The sequence below is a fragment of the Crocuta crocuta genome, unplaced genomic scaffold (assembly GCF_008692635.1).
Source record: "Crocuta crocuta isolate KB4526 unplaced genomic scaffold, BGI_CrCroc_1.0 scaffold56, whole genome shotgun sequence".
NCBI classification, from domain to species: Eukaryota; Metazoa; Chordata; class Mammalia; order Carnivora; family Hyaenidae; genus Crocuta; species Crocuta crocuta.
The window spans coordinates 3,582,255-3,609,642 of record NW_027531334.1 but is presented as its reverse complement, the minus strand read 5'-3'; the positions used below and the strand labels follow the sequence as shown (position 1 = coordinate 3,609,642).

General features: G+C 37.2%; 1 protein-coding gene across 1 annotated transcript in view; it reads right to left on the bottom strand.

The window, feature by feature from the left end:
- SLC9C1 (solute carrier family 9 member C1) overlaps nucleotides 1-26,560 on the bottom strand; it is an 82,025-nt gene extending 55,465 nt beyond the window's left edge. Inside the window, exons 1-8 of the mRNA XM_077771814.1 lie at nucleotides 26,397-26,560; nucleotides 24,924-25,024; nucleotides 22,309-22,437; nucleotides 19,901-20,066; nucleotides 16,821-16,946; nucleotides 11,519-11,680; nucleotides 6,757-6,856; nucleotides 494-637 (exon numbers count right to left, since the gene is read on the bottom strand). Of these exons, the coding sequence (XP_077627940.1) occupies nucleotides 494-637; nucleotides 6,757-6,856; nucleotides 11,519-11,680; nucleotides 16,821-16,946; nucleotides 19,901-20,066; nucleotides 22,309-22,437; nucleotides 24,924-25,024; nucleotides 26,397-26,547 (1,079 nt within the window). The 5' untranslated portion in view covers nucleotides 26,548-26,560. The remainder of the gene's footprint in view (nucleotides 1-493; nucleotides 638-6,756; nucleotides 6,857-11,518; nucleotides 11,681-16,820; nucleotides 16,947-19,900; nucleotides 20,067-22,308; nucleotides 22,438-24,923; nucleotides 25,025-26,396) is intronic.
- Nucleotides 26,561-27,388: the final 828 nt, after the last annotated feature.

Below are 27,388 nucleotides of genomic sequence, written 5' to 3'. Positions count from 1 at the left end.
CCTCTTACCATTGAAAAGAGGACTACAAAAATTATTTAAGTAAAAGGACATTTACAAGGAAGATATCCTTTTGATTGTTAAAAATCTATTTCTAATTATAATTTAAACACAACAGGAAATTATTTGTTATATAATATTAGGCAAACAGGGCAACATAAAATTTTTACTTAAGATCAGTGTTGAACTTTATGAAACCTCAACTTGATTAACCAAATGTTTATAGCAATTGCCTCTAGGTAGTAAAATTATGAAAGGTTTTTTTCTTCTAATTATCAAAAATGCTATAAGGTGCTTAGATTGCTTTGAAATTCAGTTAAAAGCTGCATTAATGCAGTTACAAAAAACACTAAAACTCTAGTTTACTAATGATTCTTTGGCAAGTTAAGAGGCAATTTGTCATATTCGCACCAAGGAATGAAACATTTCTATTTTAAAAATCTCTTTGGGCTTAGTCAATGTACTATAAATAGAAAAATTCAAATGACAATCTTACCTTAAAACAATAAGTGTGAAATAGATATTTAATGTATAATATATATCAGAAAATGATATATATAAATATGTATGTGCAGGAATTAGAAGTCCAATGAAGGTAAACACCATAAGAAAAGCAACAAATGATAGACAGTTCCAGAATCTGCATTTTCAGGAAAAAAAATATAGTTAATTGTAGTTAACTAATATGTAATTATCACAAGTCTTATCTGTGTGAGGCATTGTGCTAGGCCTAGTCAACAAAGTAAAGATAGGGGCACATGGGTGGCTCAGTTGGTTGAGTGTCCGATTTTAGCTCAGGTCATGATCTCATGGTTTGTGAATTTGAGCCCTCTATTGGGCTCACTGCTGTCAATGCAGAGCCGGTTTCAGATTCTCTCTCCCCTTCTGTCTGCCTCTCCTTTTCCTCTTCCTCTCTCTCTCTCTCTCTCTGTCTCTCTCTCTGTTTCCTCAAGAATAAATAAAACATTAAGATAATAATAATAATAATAATAGGAAAAAGAAAATAAAGATAAATAAGGCTTATAATTTAACTCCCCTGTTAAATTTAACTGGGGAGTTAAATTATAACTCAGGCAAGTAAATAAATAAATTCTAAATCAATTTTAATTGGCTTACACTACATGTAAATTGGTGTCTTTCTTTTGGGATTGATTTTTAGACATGTTTTGGTTGTATTTGTACTTGTACTATTTGACAGAATTTATTCAGGGATTGTGGTTCACGTAGCTTGAAAATACTGATTGTGAACTCTTTGTATCATTGAAAAGAGCTAAAGTCATTTATCTTTAAGTGGAATACTAAACTGTCAGTCTGCTTTACACAGTGATAGAATGAAGGCTTATCCTAAAATCTGGCTGGGACTTAGAAGATGTGAATTAATCCTTTATTCTAATGAGTACCCTCTGTAGATTTTCCACTGGGGATTTGTGAGCATGTGTACATCTTATGTGTTTCATGTACTTAATGTCACAATATTATATTTATAACAAAATAAATTGAAAAGATTATAAGGGTACATGAATACCATTTTTTGAGATGAAGGTAGCTTGGCTTAGCCATATACTACCTTGAAACCCTTCAAAGATAATGATTGTCCCTCCTCCAGAAATACGGATTTGCCAGAAAACAATTCAGTACAAAAATCCAATCTTTCCTTGTTACATTAATAAGAATTTTCAGGGGTGCCTGGATGGCTCAGTCAGTTAAATGTCTGACTTCAGTTCAGGTTATGATCTCATGGTTTGTGAGTTCGAGCCCCACAATGGGGTTTTGCACTGAAGATGCAATGCCTGCTTGGGATTCTTCTCTCTCTCCTTCACCACCACCCCTCCCCCCCCGCCCTCTCTCTCTTCCCCTTCTGCTCTCTCTCTCTCAAAATAAATACATAAACTTAAAAAAATAAGAACCTTCAGTTTTGAACTATATTTAAGAACCACAAATACCTAAGCATTATTCGAGAAAAATTCAATATAAAACATTCTAGACTAGGAAATATTAAGTCAAATCATTCAAAATACTTTCTTTGTGATTGAATTTAGGCTGATTACTCTAGGCTATGACCTATCATCTCTTTCTTACGTATGTAAGAACATAGTTTAAATTCTGTTATTGTCTGGATTTAAATGTTGCATTCAACATTAACTTGGAAGGAAACACATTAAGATATATTTCATGACAGTGTGTAATATTTATGGTTTTAATCCTTCTTTTGACGTCACTATCAAAAGCAACCACAGTTGCTACACCATATACAATAAGCACCCTCCAAAAATCTCTCAAACCATTATACGTACTTACTCATACAATTAATGAAATCACTTGTAAACATTAATTAAGTAAGATAATTTGGTCAAGTGAATGGTGAATATGACTACTATCATACTTTTCAGTTAACAGCTACATAATTAAAATTTTTTCCAAACATTGTGGGGAAATGCTGCCCAATACCAAATGTAACAGTCTCATTAACGAGCATAAAACATAATCAAATCCATTAAGCAACAAGTATTGAGGAGCCGTCAAGACCCTTTCATAGGTGGTAGAGATTAATGGGCGAAACCTGATGAGGAGGAAACCAAATTCTTTAAGGAATCAGTTGTTAACAAATTCAGAGTCAGGGTGAGCCAAACAACCAGGCTCCAACCCATCTAATGGATGTGTGTGTGTGTGTGTGTGTGTGTGTGTGTGTGTGCGCGCGATAAGTCAGGCACACTGAGAAAGAGCTTCTGACTTTTTTTTTAAGAAAGTCCCTCTTTTTTATTTGGTGATCATGAGTATCCTAATAAATCTAAATCTTTTATTGTAGCAAAGGGTTACAATCCTGTCTGTATGTGTCATTAGGGGAGAATTTTTAAAGATCAGAAGTCCAATGCATTCACTCTCTAGAATCTGATTCAACAGGTCCAGGCAACCGCATTATTTTTATTGCCTGAGGTTGCACAGCCACTAGCCTAGAGACCTTGAGCCACTAGATATGACCTTGTGGACTGAATGCTGTAGGAATGTCAGTTTGTCAGGAATAAAAGATTATACAGGCCGGCAAGGAAGTAGTTTTTTTGGGGGAATTTCTTTCCCACAAGGTGATAGACAAATAGAAGCATGCTTCACTTACTGAGCCACACAGGTGCCCCTTTAAATAGAAGCATGAAAGAATGGAGGCAGCCTCTCCACCAACATGCAGGGAGAGCACATTTCAGGAGCAGAAAGGCAAGGACAGAAGTCCAAATAGGGAGCTTGTTTGCCATGTGTAAGGAATAGCAAAGTGATCAGTGTGGCTGGGGCAAGATCGGTGAGAGTGGTGAAAACGAGGGGGACACCGGACTTTGCCGCTGGAAAAGCTTTGATCTGACCACTTGAGGCTTTTAACCTTAAAAGTAAGCCAGCCTTGAGAGGAGTCAAGATGACAGAGCAGTATGGAGACCCTGAGCTTGTCTCATCCCTGAAATGCAACTAGATCAGCACTTAACCATTTTTGAACACCTAGGAAATTGATCTGAGGATAAATGCAATCATCTTCACAAGTTGATCTACAGACCTCAGCAGGTATGTGGGGCAGAGAGGTGAACTGAGGGAGAGAAAAGCCTCGGAAGTTAGGGAGCCCTAACCGAGAGAGGAGAAAGGACAGAAAGAGGAAGGGCGAGAGTGGCGTTCATTGAGATCATGCAAGAAAAGCACTCCCTCCAAAGGAGGCTGGAGAGAAAGAGTGAAAACACTTGCCTGGGACTGAACAAGAAATCTGTTCTCCAAAACCATTGATGGGGAGAAAGGAGAGGGTGTCAATACTGCCAGGGTTCTATAGTGGAGCGCAGAGTCTGAAGTTTCAGAGCTCAGTGCCTGGCAGTGCTCTGGTGAGGAAGTAGGGCGAATCCCCAGGAGCAGCCAGAGGGGTCCGTGTGTCACAGACACCATATGGCCTGCTCACAGGCAAAGGTCCCAGCGGACCCCAGAGAGCAGCCATGTTTGCTGGTATTGAGACAAAGATGCCAGAGTGCAGTGCAGCTCGGTGCTGGCTGTGTGTTGTGATTTGCCATAAGCTCTGAACCTCTGCTGCTGTGTGATCACACGAATGTTTGCTGGGGCAAGCCAGCATCAGGCCATTGCTCAGTGGGACACTCTCCCAGAGAGTAGGGGAAACACAATTCCTTCTGAGATAAAACTCTGGAGGGAGGTGCCTCCCGGCAGGTGGACAGCTTGGACAGCTATCCCATCAGGCTTTGGGTAGAAGAATGCATGATGGGCATGAAGGAGGACATTTGTTGGTATGAGCACTGGGTGTTATAAGTAAGTGATGAGTCACTAAATTCCACTCCTGAAACCATTTTTGCACTACATATTAACTAACTTGGATTTAAGTTTTAAAAATTAATTTTAAAAAAAGTAAAAAAAATACAAATAAAAATCTTTAAAAAAGATTTTACCTGCTACTAAAAGAGATGAGAAGTTATTAGATGGTTTTCAACCAAAGAAATGATGTGGGTAAGCAGGAAGTAGGGTGGATGAAGATCAGTAAAAGATCATAAGAGCGACGCAGTGTAGTCAGTGTAGTCTCATTGTATTTGCAAAACCGTTCAAATCAGGGTCCTAGAGGCTGTAAGCTGAAAACAAGGGATAGATGCTCCTTTTCTCTTCGAGAGTCGCAAGGACCTGCTGCAGACTATTGTAGGATATAGGAGGATTTGCCAGTGTCATCTTAGATTTTTACTGTCTTGGAGAGTAAGAACTGACATGTGTCATATTTTCAACAGTAAGATTCTTGAAATTGAGATTATGAAGTGGTCATTTATAGGACCATGCTCATGGTTGGCTGAAGCAGGGGGCTCTGAACAGACTCAGGAGGGGAGGAGGTCCAGGAACTGAAAGGTGAAACAGAAGGATCAACTGTGTGGATATTAACCGTCATCACTGAGAACGGTGATAGGGTAATGCTGCTGGAGAGTCACAGTGAGAGGGTGGTCAAAATCTTCACGAAATGTGAAGAGTGTGATTCAGGGATCTATGGATCACTACAAGCAAGAGAGTGGCAGGTGGCAAAATCTGATGGCATGAGCTGCAAAATTGGGTTATTCTCAGGAAGAATGAGAAAGAATGATCTATAAATGACGTTAAGGTACAGCAAGATTACCTACCCCAACTCTGGGCTCAGTAGTACCAGGGATGTGGGTGAGGAAAACACAATTTTTAAGGGAGTGAGTGCCTTCAGGGGAGATCCAGCTTTTAGTTAGAGCAAAAGAGTAAAGGCAGATGTCAGAATCACTTCCTAAAATCAGATTTAAAACACATAATGTTTTTAGTTCTTCCTGCTATAATTAATTGTGACCCAAGTAATTCTTCCTAGGTGCTGGTACCATTGCTTCCATGGTAATGGACGTGAAATTTTAGTAAAGTGTTCCAACATTCTGTAAGATCCTATACTTTCAGACTTCTGACTTCTGAATTTATTCTGTCTTCTTTAACATTCTCCAAAACTCCAAAAATCATTGATTATGTTCAGGGCCTCTGTTAACATACGTTACCGTTGTGTGAGTGAAGTCAGATCCTCAGCCTGTGTGTCGTATCATCACAGAAAACACCCTTCTACCAGGCTGGCACAAATTCCACTCTCCCCTAAGCTGATGCCCCTGAGCAAGGCACAATTTGTAAATTTGTACATTTGGCCATACTTTCTTTTATAACACTGCCAATCCTCTTCAAAGGCCCCAGCTTAATCTTTTAATTTGCTTTGCATGCCATCGTTTTGTTGTCCTTAAAATATTGGTCTATTCTAGCAGCAGTGCCGTGCTGAGTCATATTGGAGCCTGAGGCAATGAACGATCAGTAATCTTGTTCTAATATTTCTTTAAAATGGTTACATTTTCACCATGGGGGTTTTTTTTGCATTAATTTCTTTTTTTTTCCAAAAATAATGCGTTAAAATTTAATTTAAAAATGTTTTTAATGTTTATTTATTTATTTATTTATTTTTAAATATTTTAATTTATTTCTAGGAGAGAGAGACAGCGTGAAGAGGGGAGGGTCAGAGAGAGAGAGGGAGACACGGACTTGGAAATAGGCTCCAGGCTCTGAGCTGGCAGTCAGCACAGAGCCCGACGCGGGGCTCGTACCCACGAACCGCGAGATCATGACCTGAGCGAAAGTCGGACGCTTAACCGACTAAGCCACCCAGGCGCCCCAATGTTTATTTATTTTTGAGAGAGTTAGAGCCAGATCATGAGCAGGGGAGGGGCAAAGAGAGAGGGTGACACAGAATTGGAAGCAGGTTCAAGGCTCTGAGCTGTCAGCACAGATCAGACGCAGGGCTCAAACCCACGAACCATGAGATCATGACATGACCTGAAGTTGGACGCTTAACTGACTGAGCCACCCAGGTGCCCCCAAAAATATTACATTAAAAGATTATCTTGATTACTGAGTTTTTTGGCACCTTCTTAAATTTTGTGCCTGAGATGAGTGCCTCACTTGCCTTACCTTAATCCTGGCCTTGTCCAGTGGGATTATACTGGAAATTACTGAATAGATGGTCAGAGACTTGAGAGAATTAATGGGAAAATAGAGCCAACGTGAACTCAGGTAAAGTTACAAATTTTGCCTAAAATTAGAAGATTAGAGGACACAAGCGATAGAGTTTCTAAGAAAGGTTTTTAGTTGAGTAGTTTTCAAGTCATTGTCTTACTTTGACCAATGTAGATATAGATTTAGCTACTATTTCAATATTATAGCATCCAATGCATAAACAATTATAAAAATATGCTAGCTACTCACTCAAGAAGAAGTGCTTCAACTCCTGGTTTAAAACTGGTAGAATTTAAAAAAAGTCCCATAATGGCCAGGGTAAATATTCCAGACATTCCAACTAGCTCACCTATTTTAAAAAGAAATAAAGTATTACTTTAGGATCAACAGTGGTACAAATTTTGCTCGAGCTGAAAATATCAGATATCTTGATAGTAGAGTAACTTTATAGAGAGGCTACTCTACTTGGTTTCAACTGGATTATATTGCAGATTACTACCACCACCTATCGTTCTTCTTCCTCCTCAGATTCACACCCAACTGTGCTGTGGAGTCTAACATCCTTGCCCTGCTTTGGTTTCGGATTCTTGCCAACAATTTGAAGCTCACCAAACTCTTCTACCATGGCCTCGTGCGGCCAAAGCGCCCACTACAGGAGTCATTTTATCAGACCGGCTCTGGAGGAATAAAATGGAAGTGAACAAATGAGTTCTTCATGAACTAGCCCATTTCATATGCTTTCTTCTTGGGAGGCAGTAGGAGATAGGAATGGTTAGATGTTGTGGAGGACTAAGGGAGTCGAAGTGGTAGAAACCCAATATGGTTATGCTTCCCCGGTTTAATTTTGTTTTGGTGCATTTACTGTGTGGGAATGAAAAGCATGAAAAACTGGAATATTCTTAAAAGTAGCTGTAGTACAGTTATATTCCCCCTTGCAATATGAAAGAAGTATATTATCAATGTAAAAAAAATCCAAATAATATGGTACAGTATAGAGATTGTGTGTGTGTGTTTTATTTTGTAAAGTTTTTAAAAATGTTTTTATTTATTTTTGAGAGTCAGAGAGAGACAGCGCATGCAGTGGAGGGTCAGAGAGAGAGAGGAAGATACAGAATCCAAAGACAAGCTCCAGGCTCTGAGCTAGCAGTCAGCACAGAGCCGGTCGCAGGGCTCGAACCCACAAACCGTGAGATCATGACCTGAGCCAAGTCGGATGCTTAACCGACTGAGCCACCCAGTATATGTGTGTCCTGTGTACATGTGTGTGTTTTAAAGAGGACCCATGATTCAACTACCAAGACTTCAGGTCCAGATCATCCCCAACTTATGCAAGTTTGACTTATAATTTTTCGACTTTACAATGGTGTGAAAGCAGTATGCATCCAGTAGAAACAGTACTTCACATTTTGAATGTTGATTTTCCTCTCAGGCTAGCAAGATGCGGTAACATGATCTCTTGTGTCGGTGGGCAGTGGCAGTGAGCCACAGCTCCCAATCAACCAGGCGATCATGAGGATGAGCGGCCGATACACTTAGAACCATTCTGTACCCATGCAGTCATTCTGCTTTTCACTTTGAGTCACCAGTCGATAAATTACACGAGATCTACTCTATCATAAAATGGACTTTGTGTGAGATGATTTGCTCAACTGTAGGCTAATGTAAATGTTCTGAGCATGTTTAAGGTAGACTGGGCTAAGCTCTGATGATCAGTAGGTTAGGAGTACCGAATGTATTTGTGACTTATGAAATTTTTAACTTAAGATGGGTGTATTAAGACAGAGGCCCATTGTAAGTCCAGCAGGATAGGTATAATTTTAAAGAAAACTTTTATTGGAATTTCTATAATGGAGAGGACTACATTTGCTTAGAAGAAATAATTTGATAAGCTAGTTGAGAGTGGAGAACAAGACCCAAAAGGTAGCTTCAAACATGAAAGGATACTTGCTGAATTTCTATACTGGACACAAGTGGTAAAAATTAAGCAGGAAGCATGGAAAAGTGAGAAATGAAAAGTGGCCCTCAGGTTTTATAAAATCATGAATTACATAATGTCACTTCCTCTGTGAGCTCCCTTGTCCCCATCTTCAGTAAAGTTTACTAAGAACCAAAACTGTCTGTATATTTAAAGGAGATAGCAGAGATCATGAGGAACTAACCTACAAAAATTTTCAGAAATTGTGAGGAGATCTTTGGGTGCTCAGAGGCTTAAGATCTGGGAATTTAAGATAATTGGTCAAGATCTTCGAGAGCAGTGGAGTGGGCTCACAGTGAACACTCAGCATGGCATACATCAAGCATACATACCCACCAGGTCACACATTTCCAAAAGCTGAAATGAGGTTACACAGTAATAGAGCTCTGTAACAAGTTTCTTTTTTCTACTTACTGTTTAGCAGACATTCTTCTAGTTAATAAATAAAAATTAAAAGTTTTGTTTTAATAGTAAAGAGAATTGTGGATATGCTACCTTTCTGTCATTATTTGTCAATTGCCAGGCATATTTGAAGCAGTTATTTGCCCTTCCATTTCTTTGGCTTACTTTACATTGTTTTGTTACAACAGTTGCATTTTAATTACTGGTGGCTTGTTAAATGTTTAATACCTACCTAGAAGGGAAAGTTGTCCATTTTTAAAAAAAGTTATCTTGTCTATTCTCCCATTTGTATTTCCAGATGATATTTCAAATTGTTTTGTAAAATTTCAACCTCCCCCCTCAAATTTCTATTATTGTTTGATTCAGACTGTAATACATTTTAATTTTATGAAATTAGTATCATTATCACACTACTGAGTCTTTCCCTTGATGGGAAATTACAAATTTTGTATTCTTTATTTTAGCCCTGGCTAGAAATGGTACCTAAGCCAGAAACTAACACTTTGGTTAGTCAGTTTTGAATTATAAAAGTTGAGGAAAGTGTGGACACAGGCACTTTGAGGAGATCAAGTCCTGGACTAGTCATTATAATTTATTAGGTAATAGTGACACCCGGAAAATATTTCCAGTGAGTATCTTGAAGATACTAACAATATAAACATTAAGCCAGGTCAGAGTGAAAGTCCTTTTACATTAGATTTATGTTTTCTCTGTACTTTGTTTTCAGGAAATTCTGTCCTAGAAGTTTTCTTTCTAAAATATTTATAGAGATATTTTAACTCTACCGATTTATAATTATTTTGGGGGTATATCCCTTAACCCTTACTAATTAATATTAGAGAAAATTATATTTTTTGGAATATATTTTTGTAGAAATTTAGGCATCCACAATTAAAGTAGTACATGATGAATGTATCTTAACTGGCATTCCTTTGATGTCTATTAATTCATTAATTTGATTCTATAAACTCACTTGATTATAACTGGCTTTAATCTCCTGATTAGGTAGGAAGCCTCAAGATCTTATATTCTGCCTTTCCTTTCTCAGACAAGGAAATAATGAATCTTGTTACTCTAGCAATTCTAAAAAGATTTTCTGTTTTAGTTTATTCCAGTTTTATATTTCTCAGTAAACTCATAATTTTCCATGTTTACACTCAAACTTCTTACGTTTATTCCTTTATATTTTATAGCTTTTTGCCAATCTAACAAGGATAAAATTTTCATTATATTTTCTAACTAACTCCTGCTAGCCTATAAGAACACTTTTTTTTTGTATATTTATCTTTTATCAAGTTATTAAAAAGCCTTTTGGGCTTAGTTTACTAATTAATTCTTTTGGGTTTTCTATGTAATTTAAAATAGTGCCACTAATGAAATCATTTTCTCTTTTAAAATTATGGATAAAGGTTTTTTTTTCCTTAATGAATTAGCTAAAGCTTCTGTTTTAAATAGCTATTTTAATTAGCTAAAGAACTATTTTAAATCATGGATATGAGAATAGGCAACATTGTCTTACTCCTAAATGTAAATGGAAGTGCATAATATAAGTTGGTAACTAGATAACTAGGTATTACAGTAAAACCTTGGATTACGAGTAACTTGTTCTGTGAGTGTTCCACAAGACGAGCAAATATTTCCAATAAATTTTAACTTGGTAAACGAGCGATGTCTTGCCATACGAGTAGTATGTGACAATGAAAGTCATGTGGTCACAACTGGGCCAACGGTTCTTGAAATTCGCTTTGATATACTTTGTGCACTTTGTGTAATCCAAAGCGCTTTGCATTACAAGCATGTTTCTGGAAAGAATTATGCTCACAAACCAAGGTTTTACTGTATTTACTACGCATGCTAGCTCCAAGTCATTTGCAGGGTTGTCTTGAAGAGCTGGGTTGAATGAGATTCTGAGGCCTCATCAGAAAACAATAATGTGATGAATTATGAATATCTACCACACTCTGTGAGGAGGAAATGGTGGCAAAGTAATTAATAATATTGATGGATTTTCTAATATTTAACCTTACTTGATCTGCGACTTCTATTCTGATTTCCTTTTTGATCTAAAAGCTATCAAGAAAAGTATATATAATTTCAAGCTATTAGGATGACTATTTTTAAAGACCTTCCTTCTGTAATTAAAAACTAAAGTTGCATTGGGATTGAACAGTGTTTGGGATTTTATTAAAATGCTCTTCGAGTCTGGTTCATTTCTGTAAATGGTCTACGGGTATATATGTAAAGGATATGTATTCGCTTTGGAGAGATAAAACTATACATCTTATAAACCAAGCTCTTAAGTTTTTATTTATATCTTTTTATAGTCATAATTATTTTTTGTTCAATTGCTTATGAAATTATCTGGGAAAGGCATGATAAAGTATCTCATTGTAATTTTGATTTTGTCAAATTCCTTTGTCTTTTATAATGGCATTTGCTTTATATATCTTGACACATTGATTTCTGTTGTATAGATACTAATATTTTTATATCTTTTGATAGTTTATTTTAAAAAAATTCCTCCAGATAAATCGAATGGTTTGTTTTACCAACTCTGCCTGGTATATCTCTTCCCATATCTTTGTATTGAGTTTTTCTGTGTCATTTAATTTTAGGCATTGGCCTCAGACTTACAAATAAAAAAGACGAGGTACAGAATTGAAAAGCTGAGACTTATGTGATTGACATCATCACCAAAAACAGTAGCCATCCACAACTGAATCAGTTTTGAACTTAGAATTCCAAATAAGAAACTTGCTAGAAAATAAGACCAGATTTCCAATAGGATGTCCAAAACTGAAAGAAAGGGGAACAAACGGAAATTAGTTAATAGAACTCACTTGATCTTACCTTTAACTGATACTCTGGGTCAACTTTTTTTTCTGTTGTGATCTTTAAAACTAGCCCATCCCCACTGGGGTAGATGTATGGTATTTTCTTATTCCTACATTCAAAGAGTTTCTATTCAAATGCTGGAAGCCATACAAGTTTGCAAAATTCAGTCAGTTTCATTAAAGAGTTTCTTTTGATCCCCAGTAAGAAATATACATTTATTCAGTGCCAAATAGTACACTACATTTTGGAGCTACAGTAAAGAATAAGAAGTAGAAAGTCCCCAAACTCTTAGAACTTATATTCTATATCAAACACGATAGACACAGGAAATACAGAAAAAGGAATGCCACTGGGTCCCAGCTGAGTGAATCTTCTGTATTGGTTTGGTTTGTCAAACCAATTGATTGGTTGAGTATTATTGTTGAGTATTTCATTTATTTCCAGTTTTTTCCCTGATAAAATGCTGCATCATATGTATATTGTGTATATTTCTGTACATGATTTTTTGTACTTCTCTAATTACTTCCTTAGGCTCCAGAAGTAGAATATGCACTAAAGAATAGTTGCTCCTTTACTGAATATTGTTATATTTCACCAAATTTTTTTCCACAATCATTACGACGTCCTTCCCAGGAAAACAGGAAGCCTAAGCTGTGGGAGCCCGACAGTGACCACAAGAAAGCGTGGTTAGGGACACAGAGATGTGCCTGCACACGGGACTCTCTGCCTGGGCAGATCATGCCTGCAAACAGGATGTTCTGCCAAGGGGCCTGCACACAATATCCAAGGTTAATGATCCGCTCGCACACCAGGGAACATGCCCTCCTTAGATATAAGGAGGAGGCTGGAATTGTGAGCAGGCCTCTTAGTAAACATGTTGTGGTCGCTTCCTCCCTTTGCTCCCCCCTGTCCTTGGAATGTGTTTGGCTTCTTGCCCTTATTTGGTAAAGGAATGCATCTTGTAGATTTCAGTTTGTATCCAGTTACCGGGGTATAAAATAAACCGCAAGAGGGGCTTGCTTAGAATTGTTCCTCTGGCCGGAGTTGTGTCTGTGTCTGTCTTTTGTGTGTGTCTTGTCTTTGTGTCATTTCGTCCACAACACTAAGCCCTTGGTGGCCTTGGTTGCCGGAATCAGGCATGCCAGTGGGTGAGGAAATCCCCCACTTTACAGGGTGAGGAACAGAGAAATAGAATTTGAATCTCAGATAAAAGCAAGTCTTGGGAGTCACAAAGCACAAGGGTCAACTGCAACAGAATAGGTGGGGAGCAAGAACAAAACCAAAACCAAGAATGGCCAACAGAATATAGTAAGAGCAACTACAACAAAAAAATGAGACTAAATATGAGAATAAGTAAACCTAGAACTGTGTTCTGAGGTGGCAAAATGAAAGAGAAAAAAATTTTTATGAGTCCTATTCATGAACGTCCACTGGGGGGGAGGACACTATTTGGAGTGCTGAGACAATTTAGATTCCTTTTTACCTAGTCCCGTGCCCATGTTTCTAGGTCTGCTGAGTGGAAAGATGTAGCATCTGTAGAGATAGTATGAAGATGGAAGGAGAGTGTCAGGAATGGCCTTCTAGGTCATACCTCTTCTATGCATGAGATTAGCTATAATGGGCATTTGGGGAGTCTGGTACCTCCTGCAACTGAAACATAGAATGGTGGTTGACTCTGGTTTCAGAAGGATGCAGGGAATGGGAGTTAGAAGACCCAATTTGAAAGTTGCTTTTTTTGGGGGGTTGCCTGCATGGTTCATTTGGTTAAGTGTCCGACTTTTGATTTGGGCTCAGATAATGATCTCATGGTTCGTGAGTTCGAGCCATTCATTGGGTTCTGCACTGGCAGCTTGGATCCTGCTTGAGCTTCTCTGTTACCCTTTCTCTCTGCCTCTCCCCCACTTGCACCCCCAGGCCTGCAGGTACATGCTCTCACTCTCTCTCAAAATAAAATAAACAACAATAAGGAAAGTTGCTTTCTTCTTCTTTTTTCAATGTTTATTTTTGAGAAAGAGAGACAGAGTATGAGTGGGGGAGGGGAAGAGAGAGGGGAAGACACAGAATCTGAAGCAGGCTCCAGGCTCTGAGCTGTCAGCACAGAGCCTGTCGCAGGGCTTGAACTAAGGAACCTAACCGTGAGAACATGATCAAAGTCAGGTGCCTAACCGACTGAGCCACCTAGGCACGCCGGTTTCATTTTTAAGAAAGGAAAATAGTTTCTAATCAGTAAAATGTTTACTGAATGGAATTATTAGACCACGAAAAGCCTCAAAGCAAATCCAATATTTCTTAAAACTTTTTTAAACTCCTAACATGTAAGTTGGAAAAGATAGACCTTTGAGTACAGTAACTCTTAATTTTTCTCTTTATGAAATACACACTAACTTCAAAGATAAAACAATACTTTTAAATAATTACATGAATTTCTAAAGATAATTATTATGAAAATTATTGATTTACTATTGTGTCAATTGATATAAATGAAATAATCAGCAATACTTGTCATACATTTTTTTCTTTTTTTTCTTCTTTTTTTAAAGATTTTTTTAACACTTATTTATTTTTGAGAGACTGAGAGAGACAGAGCATGAGCAGGGGAGAGTCAGAGAGAGAGGGAGATACAGAATCTGAAGCAGGCTCCAGGCTCTGAGCTGTCAGCACAGAGCCTGACGCGGGGCACGAACCCACGAGCCGTGAGATCATGACCTGAGCCGAAGTCGGACGCTCAACCAACTGAGCCACCCAGGCGCCCCCATACATTTTTTTTTCTTAAAGGAAATTTTTCTTTCAAAGCTGTTAGAAATTCAGAGAAACTCCTGATGGCTGAGGGAATAAGTTCTCACTGTTTTCTTCTTCCTTCACCAGAGTTTTTATTATTTTAGTTGTTACTATTATTATTTAAATAGAGTGACCATTTATAGTTTTTACTTTTCTGACACCTAAACACAAAATTTTATTCCATTAATTATTATCAAAATTACGAAGCAAGCTCTGTGAAAGCAGGGACTATTATGTTCATGGTTGAAGCACCAAGGGCTAGAATAGGAACTATCACATAGTTCATATCAATAAATAATTGTATTAATGAATGGATGGATTAATGAATGAATTTCCATATCAGTACCCCCTTTTTTCTTTTGGCTTGCCAATGAATATAAAAAATGTTCTGTTGATTAGACTGTAGATGTCAACTCTGATAAGGTTCCAGGAAGTTCTGTGGTCAATATTTACTATCTTAAATGGAGTCTAGTAGAGTACTGGCCCAGGTTTGGGGACTGGGCATGGATCCTTCCAGCCAGCATGTATGATGATACCTCTTTGCATTTTTCAGTTTCCCCCAAGAGTGGTCCTTGAGTTTTTAAGATGCTTCTGAATACAAACATCTCTGTGCTGCTCACCTCAGTCTTCTTTAGGAAAGCCCTATCTTCAGGAGGTCTTATGGTAAAAGCTCTCTGAGTGACATATATCATTCCCCTTTGTGGTCTGAATTTTGGAAGAGGTTGAATGTCTGTGGTGGTTTGACTTTCTCACACACCACAGATGGGATATATGAAGCACTTCAAGAAGATGTACCTTTCTGTGCTAAGTTAGGGGCCCAGGCTCACCACACATGTTCCAAGTTGCCATGGCCTGGGGAAACTAACTGGATATAAAACAAGGCTAAAGGTGAGTTCTCTTTATGCCCAAGTAGGGTAGCTGTCTAGCATGCGGACCAGCTCCCTTGAGGAAGACATGAAAGGTGTGATGATCCCTGGAGTGTGTGTTCACCAGAAAAAATAATCCTTAATTCTCAATTTTCGGCATTGATTATAAAGATGTAATGCAAAGATGGGTCAGAATAGAGGGAAACAGGAACATTGGCTGCCCAACAACCAGGTACTTTCCAGGGACCAGGAAAGCAACTACATACAGTTAAAACTTCCTCTTCCTGAGTGATTAGAGAAGTAATTTGAGACATGCTTAATTGCTGGGAAAGGGGGCAGCAGAAGGATCTGACTCCAATATAACGTATTATTTGGCATCTTACAGACTCCTTTGATGCACTAGAATGTAGTCTGGAAGCACCTCCTAAATGCTCTTTTCTTCAGGAGGATAGAAAGGTGAAATGAGATAATGCTGCAGAAGGCCTTAGGACACCAAAGACCTGCAGTGAGTGGAAGAGTATCTGTCAACAATTTTCTCCAGAAGCCTATAACCATCGCTTGTCCAAAATCAGTGCAAATGGCAACACACTAAAAAAAAGTAAATAACTTCTTAATATCAGGTTGAAAATATTTGACTTCATGGACATCCTTAAAGGATCCTGTGGACACCGTCTCCCATCACCCTGCCCAAGGTAGTGACTATGTTTTGAGAAGCACTGTTGCAGGAAGAAGGGTATGGGGTTTTGATCAGGGAGGGGCATAGAAGATGCTTCTGGGATTGCTGGGGCACTATATTTCTTGCCTTGAGTGATAATTACACATCTGTATATTTTATAATCATTCCTCATAGTGTGCACATATCATTCATTATATATAAAAATATGTATGCATATATATATATAATACACAGACATATGATAAAATAATCAAAGATACTTAGGTACAGGGCTTTCTGAAAGTGGTAAATGAGCTCACGAATGCCTTGTAATCTCTCTGCTTACAAGCGCTATTCTCAGGCCTTGGAGACGGTCATGTAACTCACACTTGCTCTTTAAGCTAACAGCTTTCCATGTTGCCCCAGTGAAGGGAAGGGTAACGGTTGCATCCCTCTCACCACTGGTGGGGGCATTACCTGGCTTGTCTTCTGAGTTCATCGTCAACACAGAAAAAACATCTCTCATTCCTGTTGCTGAGCATTCTGACTCAGCCTAGGACTGTAGAATGCTTCCCCTGTAGGCATCCTCATGAAAAGTCTCAACCCAGTCTCACAACAGAAGCACAAAAAAGAGTAAATAAGGGATATGTGGCAGTGCTTTGTCAAGGGTAAATCCCCTTACTAATGCTGATTATATTTGTACAGGCATAACTTATGATCAAACATTACAATAGCCATATCAGCTTTTAGAAAATACAAGATTCTAATTTTAAGAAATTTTGGGGAAAACAAAGGTCCTTACCTAATGAATGGTTCACCTTATGCAAGTTGGCGTTAATATCCTCAATACCACTAAATATAATCAAGGACATTATAGAGGTCATCAGACATTCTCCATTAATTAAATTGATGAGGCTTCTAGAAAGACCTGTGGAAAAGAAAATATTTTGTTTCATGAAAGAAAATCATCAATATTAAAGAATAAAATCTTATTAGCAAGTAGAAGTATATTCTTAGTTATGGATTTATATCACATTCTTTCCCCATATACTTAAACAAACTTTAGTCATATTTGAAAACTCCCTTCAAGGAAATTTAATTATATATCAACTGTAAGTTAAGTCTAGACTTCGTAATTAGGAACCAAATTAATTGTGATTGAGCGTGGTTTGTTTAACTAAGATAACAGACTAGAGCTGTCATTCCTTGTTTTAACGCCCAGATGAAAGCATGAAATACATTATTTTTTTTAATTTGGTGACTTAGCCAATATAAATACTCTTTGTATATTTAGGGAAAAATAAGGAACAATGGCAGAGGATAAAGGAAATGTGTAAGCCAAGCTTTCTAACATAGTGCCTAAGCAAAGTATTAATGCAATTGTCAAGATAATCACTATGATTAGAAATTCTCTTACTTTAGCATACATTCCTGTCAAAAGTTTTAGAAATCAAACTCTATGAAATGGAAAGCATTCTGATATTATGTACTCCCATCTTCATTTCCCTCCATTTGTGATGATACTCTAAGTTTAGAGACCTATCAATTATCATTTTTCTCTGCTATTAAACATGCCTGTAGTGGCAAAACTAACTTTGAGCATCTTTAATGACTTTCTAAATGTACATAGGAAGGAAATGTTATTTCATAACCCAACCATTCTATGATCACAACCTAACACACTAAGTATGCTGCTGCAAGAAAAGTCAAGGCAGTCTGTTCTTGTGGAAGGTCAAGTGCACTGATGGTCTAATTCTTCACCTCATTACACATCCATGCCCTTTGCTGTAAAACTGCAGTTTCTCTCCCATAAGAGATCCAGTCTGTTCTGAGACTTGATGCAAGCAGACGCTTGAGAAGGATTTCTGCTTCCTATATCTTGTACCTCTGTCACCATCATTATAATGTTCGCTAGCTGTGCCACTGGAGGAGTGTGAGAAATATGTGGAAGAAAGGAGGATTTTCTCATTTGAGTCCATCCTAGATCACTTAGCCCCTGGACGATCCTCCATCTGACTGTAGATTCATTAGTGAGCCCAGCCCATATCATCAGAACTGCCAGACTGATGAAAAATAAATAACTGTTGTGTTAAGCCGCCATGTTTTTTCTTACTCGGTTGTTGAAATTCAGAGTTGTTCTTTACTGAGAAAAACCTAACTGGTACTGTTGTATAATTATTCCAGCTTGGAAAATAGAACTATAACAAACTGTAAATATGTGAAAGTAAACAACTGTCACAGGGGCATAAGAGTCAACAGACCATTGAAAGCTCAAAACAACGTGAATGTACTCATGTACTCATAAGCATAGGCAGATTTTCTATGTGTATGAGAGTAAAATAAAATAAATGTAAAAATTATGCTTTGTCAACTCAGGCAAAAATGTTGCCAAGAGAAAAATACTTTATTTTTAATTTTTATTTTTTTACAAACTACAAAGAGAGGAGAAGAACAATATTCCAAATGTCATGGCAAGATGGCCAAAATGTATGAGCATCACCTTGCAAGATACCCATTATTTAAATTCAACAATGATAGGCCAGGAAAATTAGTGGAATACTAACTAGATTACAAGATTATAAAGTTGAAACAGAAGTATGTAATGCTGTCAGGTAGCACAGAACTTCACCAAATCTTGTGAGTGGAAAAGGGGCGGGCATTGACAGAGTTGGGTTGGGTTGGGTTGGGTGATCGATGGTGGTGCCTCCTCTTCCTTTGTTTTTAAAATTTATTTATTTAAAAATGTTGTTTAATGTTTATTTATTCTTGAGAGAGACAGAGGGACAGAGCATGAACGGGGGAGGGACAGAAAAAGGGAGACCCAGAATCCAAGGCAGGCTCCAGGCTCTGGCCAATGGTGAGATTGTGATCTGAGCCGAGGTCGGACACTTAATCGACTGAGCCACCCAGGCGCCAAAACTCTTAACCTCACAATCTTAATCTCTCTATTTTGGAGAATTGGCTTTCCTTTATTCATTTAGGTACACTGATGTGTCGTCTTTATTCTATTTCTACTTCCCTCAAGTAGCTTTTCCCCTGGTAATGGCCATAAAATGAAAAATGTGTGTGTTACATTGACTTGGTACTTTATTTATTTATTTTTAAAAAATTTTAATGTTTATTTATTTTTGAGAGAGACATACAGACAGAGCACTAGTGGGGGTGAGGCAGAGAGAGGGAGATACAGAGTCTGAAACAGGCCCCAGTTTCCGAGCTGTCAGAACAGAGCCTGATGTGGGGCTGGAACTTGGGAACAGTGAAATCATGACTGAGGCCACAGTCAGAGGCTTAACCAACTGAGCCACCCAGGTACCCTGACTTGGTACTTAGTTTTAAATATAGATTTCTCCTAAAATAGTACACTCTGAAACTACTGTAAGATAAGTGATTTTACTGTTTTTGACTTTTTACATTTTTTGGTCTTAATGGTGACAGTGACTCTAAAGAATTTTTTTTTTTTTATATATGGCATTATCCTAATTACAGTATTTTCAAATGAAAAGTGGTATTGGACAATAGAAATGTCATCACAATGTATATGCAAATTGTTCACCATCAGAACTTGTGGCTTGAGGTAGAAGCACGTATAAAGTCAAGGATTCCAAATAATCCTGTTTTATTCCACAACAGGATGAAAGACTTTAAAGTATATATACTTTAAAATATATATATATATATATAAAATATTTATATATTTAGGTAATACCACCACTTGCATTTCATTTTGTTCTAAGCATTACTAACTTGAATCTCTATGCTCAATTCCCAATGCCTCACTTAATATAGTGAAAAGCTACAGTGAGCAAAAAATCTTAACACTAGACACATTAAATACAGAGTATGATATTTTAAACGTAGAAAAAATGGAAAACATATACGTACCAAGGTTTCTTACAGCAGCTGCAGTCAGCATGGGATCTGAACTCATGAGGATGGTTGCAAAAAATAACCATGGAGTGGTTTTCAAAAGTAATTTATTCATAGATGCCAGATACCAAAGAATTAAGATATAATTCATTAAAAAGCCAGGAATTGTAATTAAAAGTATCTGCAAATAAATTTTATGAAAAGAAAAATCATAGTGCCTTTTTATCCTATTTTACAAAGCAGATTAACAGGATTATTAGAGATACGGACTCACACTGAATCCATCAAAGGGAAATTTTAAGTTATCTTATTTAACAAATATGTTCTTCTAAGTCTGGAAATAAGAGGCAAATACTGCAATGAGATTCTTAGAACCTAAGACATGGTACTTGTAGGAAATATCATATAATTACAAGGGAACTTTTAAATTTCTTAATAAGGGTGTTGAATATAAATATGGATGTGTAAAGGTATATGACACACACCATATAAACTCACACGTATATATACACATTTCACTGTGTATAAAACTGAAACCTAGCCTACTAACAGAGAGAAAAAGAACACAAATTTAGAAAAAATTTACAAAAAAGGAAAAGAAGGAGAAAATAAAATAGAAAGAATGTGGAGAATTGGCAGAGGACTATAGAAAAGATGGGAAGAAAAATTCTATTCTTCTAGAACTAACCTGGCCTTTGCCTTCCCACGATTGCCTTGTGCTTTCTTTTATCCTTTCAGTGGCATCTATGTAGTACCATTTCATTGCCAGATGGACTTGGAAAAATGTGATTGTGCCTGAAGCTCCTTGTAAGAATTCAAAACTGCACTCCCATGGTCATTGTAGCGTTCCTTACAATAATGTGAATTTACACTATTGACAATACTCATTTACCATAATAAGACATGGAAGCAACCTAAGTGTCTATAGAGAAGTGAGTGGATAAAGAAAATGTATTGTATATGCAATGGAATATTACTCAACCTTAAAAAAGAAGGGATTCTTGCCATTTGGGACAGCATGGATGAAACTTGAAGGCATTATGCTACATGAGATTAAGTCATATAGAAAAAAACAAATGTTGTATGACCTAACTTATATGTGGAATCTTAAAACAAAACAAAACAAAACAAAACCTTGAGCTCACTGATTAAAAGAACAGATTGGCAATTGCCAGAGTAGGGGCTCTGGAGGTTGGGAAAACGGATGAAAAGGGTCAAAAGGTACAATCTTCCAGTTATAAAATAAATAAGTCATGGGATTTGATGTATAGCATGGTGACTATAGAGTACTATATATTTAGAAGTTGCTAAGAGAGTAGGTCTTAAAAGTTACGATAAAAAATATGTAATACTGTGGTGATGGATGTTAACTAGTTTTATTTTGGTGATCATTTCAAAATACAAGTATCAAATCATTACGTTGTATATCTGAAACTAATATAATGTTGTATATCAATTATATCTCAATTAAAAAATAAAGAATAATTATAAAAATTTTGTAGTGATGTGGAAAAGTGCTTGAACTACCAATATTAAATAAAAACAGCAATATCTATGTATATGTCTAGAAATGTAGTTTATTACAATAGTTTTGCTTCTAATGTAGTTTAGGTAATGCCCTCATATTTATGAAGTTGTTACATTGAAAGAAATGTATACCCTGCTTAAGATTTGGAGTATTTTTTCTTCAAGATCTTTCCCTGATGGGATTCAAATATCATATGATTAGGAAAACATAACAATTTGTGAAATATAGTTAGAGGTGTTTCTATGAGTATTCTGATTTTGTTCATGTGGGTAAGGGAAGTTTTAGAAAGTGGATATTTAAGAAACTACTTTTATAAAAAATAATTTAAAAACTGGACCAAACATTTTCGTAATAGCTCTCTAATAGCATCTCAGGGTTAAAATTGTAAGAGGCATTAGCTCTGCAAATCAGGTTTTCAGAATTAGTTTTTTTCCTCTGTAAGTTTTTTTTTTAACCTGAGCATTTAATATGCTGGTCAATCACTAAGATATGGTTTATTCACTAAGATATAAAGCTAAATTTATTTCTCTCACACTTCGTACATTTTCCTTGTCTTTTTTGTTATAATTTATAGTTTGGAGCAACTTTAAAAAAATTTTTTTAATGTTTATTTATTTTTGAGAGAGAGAGAGAGACAGAGTGCAAGTCGGGAGGGGCCAGAGAAAGAGGGAGACACAGAATCAGAAGCAAGCTCCAGGTTCTGAGCTTTCAGCACAGAGCCCAATATGGAGCTTGAAATCAGGAACAGTGAGATCATGACTTAAGCCAAAGTCAGATGCTCAGCCGACTGAGCCACTCAGGTGCCCCTTTGGAGCAAAATTTTAAAAATTCTGAGCACAGATAACATATAATAGTTCATGAGTGAATGATATTACTGAAAAGGACTACTTCTTACCTGCCAAAATAACTTTTGGAGCATGTAAACATCCATGTCAAATGCAACATTAAAGATAATTATTGGTGTAAATGTAGAAAAAAATAATTTTGGACTCATCCATTGTATGGCCTCTGCATATCTTTGTACCTAATAATATAAAAATACATCATTTTCTCACTTATCCATCATTCTATTAACATAGAATACATGCCAGACACTCTTATCTCTAGCAAAAGAGAAAAAAATACATCACAATTTAATAGGTGTTAAAGTCTTAACTATGGCATTTTTGTAATTTTCCATCTGCTTATTATCAGTAACAGAGGAAAGTTAATGCACATATCCATGCCCATTTTATTTTTTTAAAAGGCAGATGTAGGAAGTACATTGATATGGGTACAAGAGAACGTGTAGGAGATTCTCAGGCACACAAAAGGAAGACAGGTTTCAGGTAGATGAGTTATCATGCACAATGTCTACAAATGAGTAAACAATCATATCAAACTTCAGAAACTACAAATAATTAACCATGGCTTATATGGAAAATGTGCGTGGAAGAACAGTAGGAATGAAAACTCAGAAGTTAGTACTGTTAGTGACGTAGCTAATTAATCATGGTTGTCATAAAATATTTAGTTGGTATTGGTAAATCCTCTTATGGGCATCCACTCAACATTTGTTCGTTAAGGAAACACTGATTACTTGCTGTGTGAGGTGATACCTTTGACTTTGGGAAATGATTCTCCCTGGGTCGGTTGTGTTTCCGACCCGACTCCATATCTTATGAATGGAGTCATCGATTGCTTTTCTTCCAGACTATCTTTCAAAAATATTTGTATGGCTAACAGCTTTGGAAGGGAACACCAAGCTTCTCCTTCTAGAGCAAATAATTGGCTTACTATCCTGTACAGTGCAATAAAGACAGCGTCTCCCTCTAGGGCAAGAGGTCGGAGGAGCTTACCGCCCATCACAAAATATTCACGTTCTCTAAAGTAAGGTTTCTTCTCCTGTAATGCAATCCATTGTGTATGTAGGTTTCACTGGGCCCTCTCTGCTTCTCCCTGCGGATACTGAGGCTCATAGAACAGACACAAGAAATGCTGAGATTCTGGCTTCTGCTATCACTGTCAGTACCAAAGTCCTTTGTTTCAGGCCCAGAAGTGCTGTATTTTTTGCCAGGACCATGAAACTGTGACCGGTTATCTTATTACTCGCAAGTAGAGTAAAATCTTAGACCCTTCACAGTTTGACTTATGGTCTCTTCTTCTAAAAGGTTATTGACAAATAAAAAAGTTAAGTTTATTGAAGTACTTAATATTGCATATAAGTCAAAATCGTATGGTTACAAAACGTGTTCATAACAAATGAAGTTAGAATCTGCTTCTGGTTCTTATATGAATGTGTGTTTTCCATAATGTTTGCTAATATCACTAGTTACACTTGCTTGTTCTTGTTCATGTTTTGATTGACTAAATTAGATGTTGGCAAACTATGGCCCTGGGCCAAATCTGACTCAATGCCTGTTTTTGTAAAGTCTTATTGGAACACACAGCCAAGCCATGTCATATATATTATCTATGGTTGTTTTTAAACTATAATGGCAGAGTTGAGTAACTGTGACAGAGCTCATACAGCCTGTATAATCTAAAATATTTACTATATGCTCTTTTATAGAAAAAGTTTGCTGCCAACCCTGGGGATAGAGAACTATTTAATGTGTCAATAATGCATTCTACATCCCTCCTAGTAAAGATAGTCTCTCTTCTACCCAACTCCAGCTGTTCTCAACTTTTTATAACACTGCAGCTGCCATGACTAGACCTGTAGTTTGCCTTCCTCCTTACTTCCAAATCCAGGTAAGTGGTCCAACACCTGTTTCTTGAAATCTTGTAAGCTATACACACTTAAAGACTGGCCTCTGTTGTAATGGGAACCCTGTAAAATATTTCTAACTGAGGCAGTAGATTGGTTTAATGTCAGAATCATCTTGCTACTAGAGTCCTATACCAGCAGCTCAATCTCTCTGGGCTGCTACTGCTGCTGCTTCTCCTTTCTTTTTCTTCTTCTTCTTCTTTTAATTTTTTAATGTTTTTATTTATTTTTGAGAGAGAGAGAGAGAGAATGAGTTGGGGAGAACCAGAGAGAGAGGGAGACACAGAATCCAAAGCAGGCTCCAGGCTCTGAACTGTCAGCGCAGAGTTCAGCATGGGGCTCGAACCCATGAGTCGGAAGATCATGACTTGAGCCAAAGTCTGACACCTAACTGACTGATCCATCCAGGTGCTCCCTCTCTGGGCTTCTATCTTATGTACCAGTTCTTGTCTAAACTTTGAATTCTGCTTAAACTCTCATTAGCTGCTCACACTCTCAGTAGCTGTATGTGCACTCATTCTCTGAGTTGCACACCTCCTTCCAGACATAGGCTCTGTTTTGACAATGTTTAGCTGGATCTCAGCTCTTCTATTCCTGGTTCCCTTTTTCACATATCTGATCTGATGGTACCCATATCACAAGCATCTATCAACTGGCAGAACAGTGAATTGACAAGTATTTTTTACATATTTCCTTAAGCCATCTTTGAATTTGTATGAATCTGAGGTATAGCACAAAATACTAATAGTTAATATACACACCTTGTCAGATGTAAAACTTAATATTTCAAAACTGCATCCAATTAAAAATAATATCACAGGAAGAGGAATTGGAAAGTCTTTTAAGTGTAGGTTCAAAAATGCTGCAAAAAATACATTTTTACTGAAAGACATCGAAATATCACACTTATAGAACTTTAATTTGATATACTTTCTTAATGCTGAGGACAGTGAAATGCTGTTCCATTTTTTACTTATTTAATTCCAGTAATTAATACCCTCCCTCATACTTAAGCACACTGAATCAGTGTAATTGTTAATATGCTAGATTCTGTATTTACCTCTTCAATGAAGTATCTCATTTCCTTAGACTCTTTAGTAAATATTGCTAGCAATCACTGGCTCTTGGGTCATTACTAAATGCTTATAGCAATTTTTTGTACATGCTATAAGTCAGATATTAGTTTCTTCAGCAATCTTGCAGCAAAAGGTTAATAAATAACTAAACTTTAATGAAATCTCCTGTATGAGTTTCAAAATAACAGTGAGGAACTAGGTATGATAATTTGCCCAATAAAAAAAACCAGCTTCCTATTACTGGCTATCTATTACACATTAGGAAGCCTATAATGAATTGTTATCAAATTGCAATAAGCAATATCATCACATTTCCTTCAGTGTAATATTTTCTTTTTTCCACTTCTTTGTAATATAATTTCTTATCAAGTCAAAGAATGCAAAAAAAAAAAAGAAATCTTTTGATTTCTATAGTATTCTTTTCTTCTCATAAGGGCTAGACATAATTTATCATTTGAACAAAACCTATGGGACACCCTACCAAATAATTAAAAAGTAACTGACACACTCAGAAGACCCAAAAATTATTTTCCAAGTGAATAAAGTAGTACATAACTAGCTTTAGTATGCGAATGGAAGTATAATTTATAATAAAGCAGATAGTAAGCAAACTCTACAAACTCTTGGTTTTTTGATCATCTGCTTCAATTCTTTCCTTCATTTAAATCTAACCATGACCATGGGGCGCCTGGGTGGCTTAGTCGGCTAAGCTTCCGACTTTCGCTTAGGTCATGATCTCGCGGTTGGTGGGCTCGAGCCCTGCGTCGGGCTCTGTGCTGACTGCCAGCTCAGAGCCTGGAGCCTGCTTCGGATTCTGTGTCTCCCTCTCTCTCTGACCCTCCCCTGCTCACGGTGTCTCTCTTTCTCTCTCCTAATAAATAAAATAATAAATAATATTTTAAAAAAATCTAACCATGACCTACCAACTAAAAAGATGTGAATACTTTGAATCCAAAGAGGATGAAGACTATGAATCAGACCCTACATGTCTCTTCTCAGAGGCAGATTATCATTGAATTCATTTGGTTGATTACCTTGGGTTAAAAGTATAAATTTAGGAACAAAATTCTAATATTCCATTACTGTCCTCAATTCTATATGGTGACATTTACAAGATATATCCATAGAACAAACTCAAACAGATAGAGTTACACCTACCTCCAACTGTGCAGATCAAAGACAGTATTAGAATGATTTCTGGGAGGTCATCAGATGTAGTCATAAATGTAGTTCTGAGAAAATGAACCCATGTGTCAGAAACTACTTTGTTAAGAAAACTGGTATTAGACACGCTGGGATTCAAATCCATTTTGTTGTTTCTCACAGACCGTCTAATTTCAACTCTTATGACTTGGTAAAACTCTCAAAGGATCATAGGATTGTAAAATGTGCCTTAGTGGTGTCCTTCTTGCTTTTCCTTAAAGAAAAAAAAGAAAGAAGGAAAAAGAAGCTCAGACTTCTCAATTACTTCCAGCGATATCTTAGGGTCCACCAAATTTAGGAAAGCTTCCCCTTTCTATGGTGCTTTCATCTTAAAGAAGATAGATAAGGTACAACCCCAAGTGATAGAGACTAACCAGTGGCATCTTGTGTTTTCTCACAATGCAAAGCACTATTCAGCTATTATTCACCCTGAATCTACCCAACGGGCTGAAAGGGGTTTTCATCTAATCAATCACTGGGACCATCAACTGGTGCAGGTTACTTAGTTCTGGGGATGGACAACTGAGGGGTTTACCTCAGCTTCTCTGAGCCTCTGAAAGCATGTCCTGGCAGCTCTTCCAAAGTGGGAAGTGGGATGGGGTCAGAATATTCTGGTCTCTGGAGGAGTTAAGATGGCAGAGAAGTAGGGAGACCTTGTGCTTTCCTTTTCCCTGTATTGAGCTCAGATCACTTGGAAACCCCAGGAAATAGATCTGAATAGTGGCAGAAAGATCTCTACCATTGGAGGGAGACCGTTTGGTAGGTGCGAGATGCATGAAAGTGAATTGGGGGAGAGAAATGATGGTGCTGTGGAGGGGATGAAACCTTTTCTATGGAAAGACAAAAGGGAGAGTAAGAGAGGGGTTGAGAAAGTGCTGCATTGAGTTCATACAAAATGAAAACCTCTCTGGACAATGCAGAGAGGGAGCGAGAAGTACTGAGTGTCC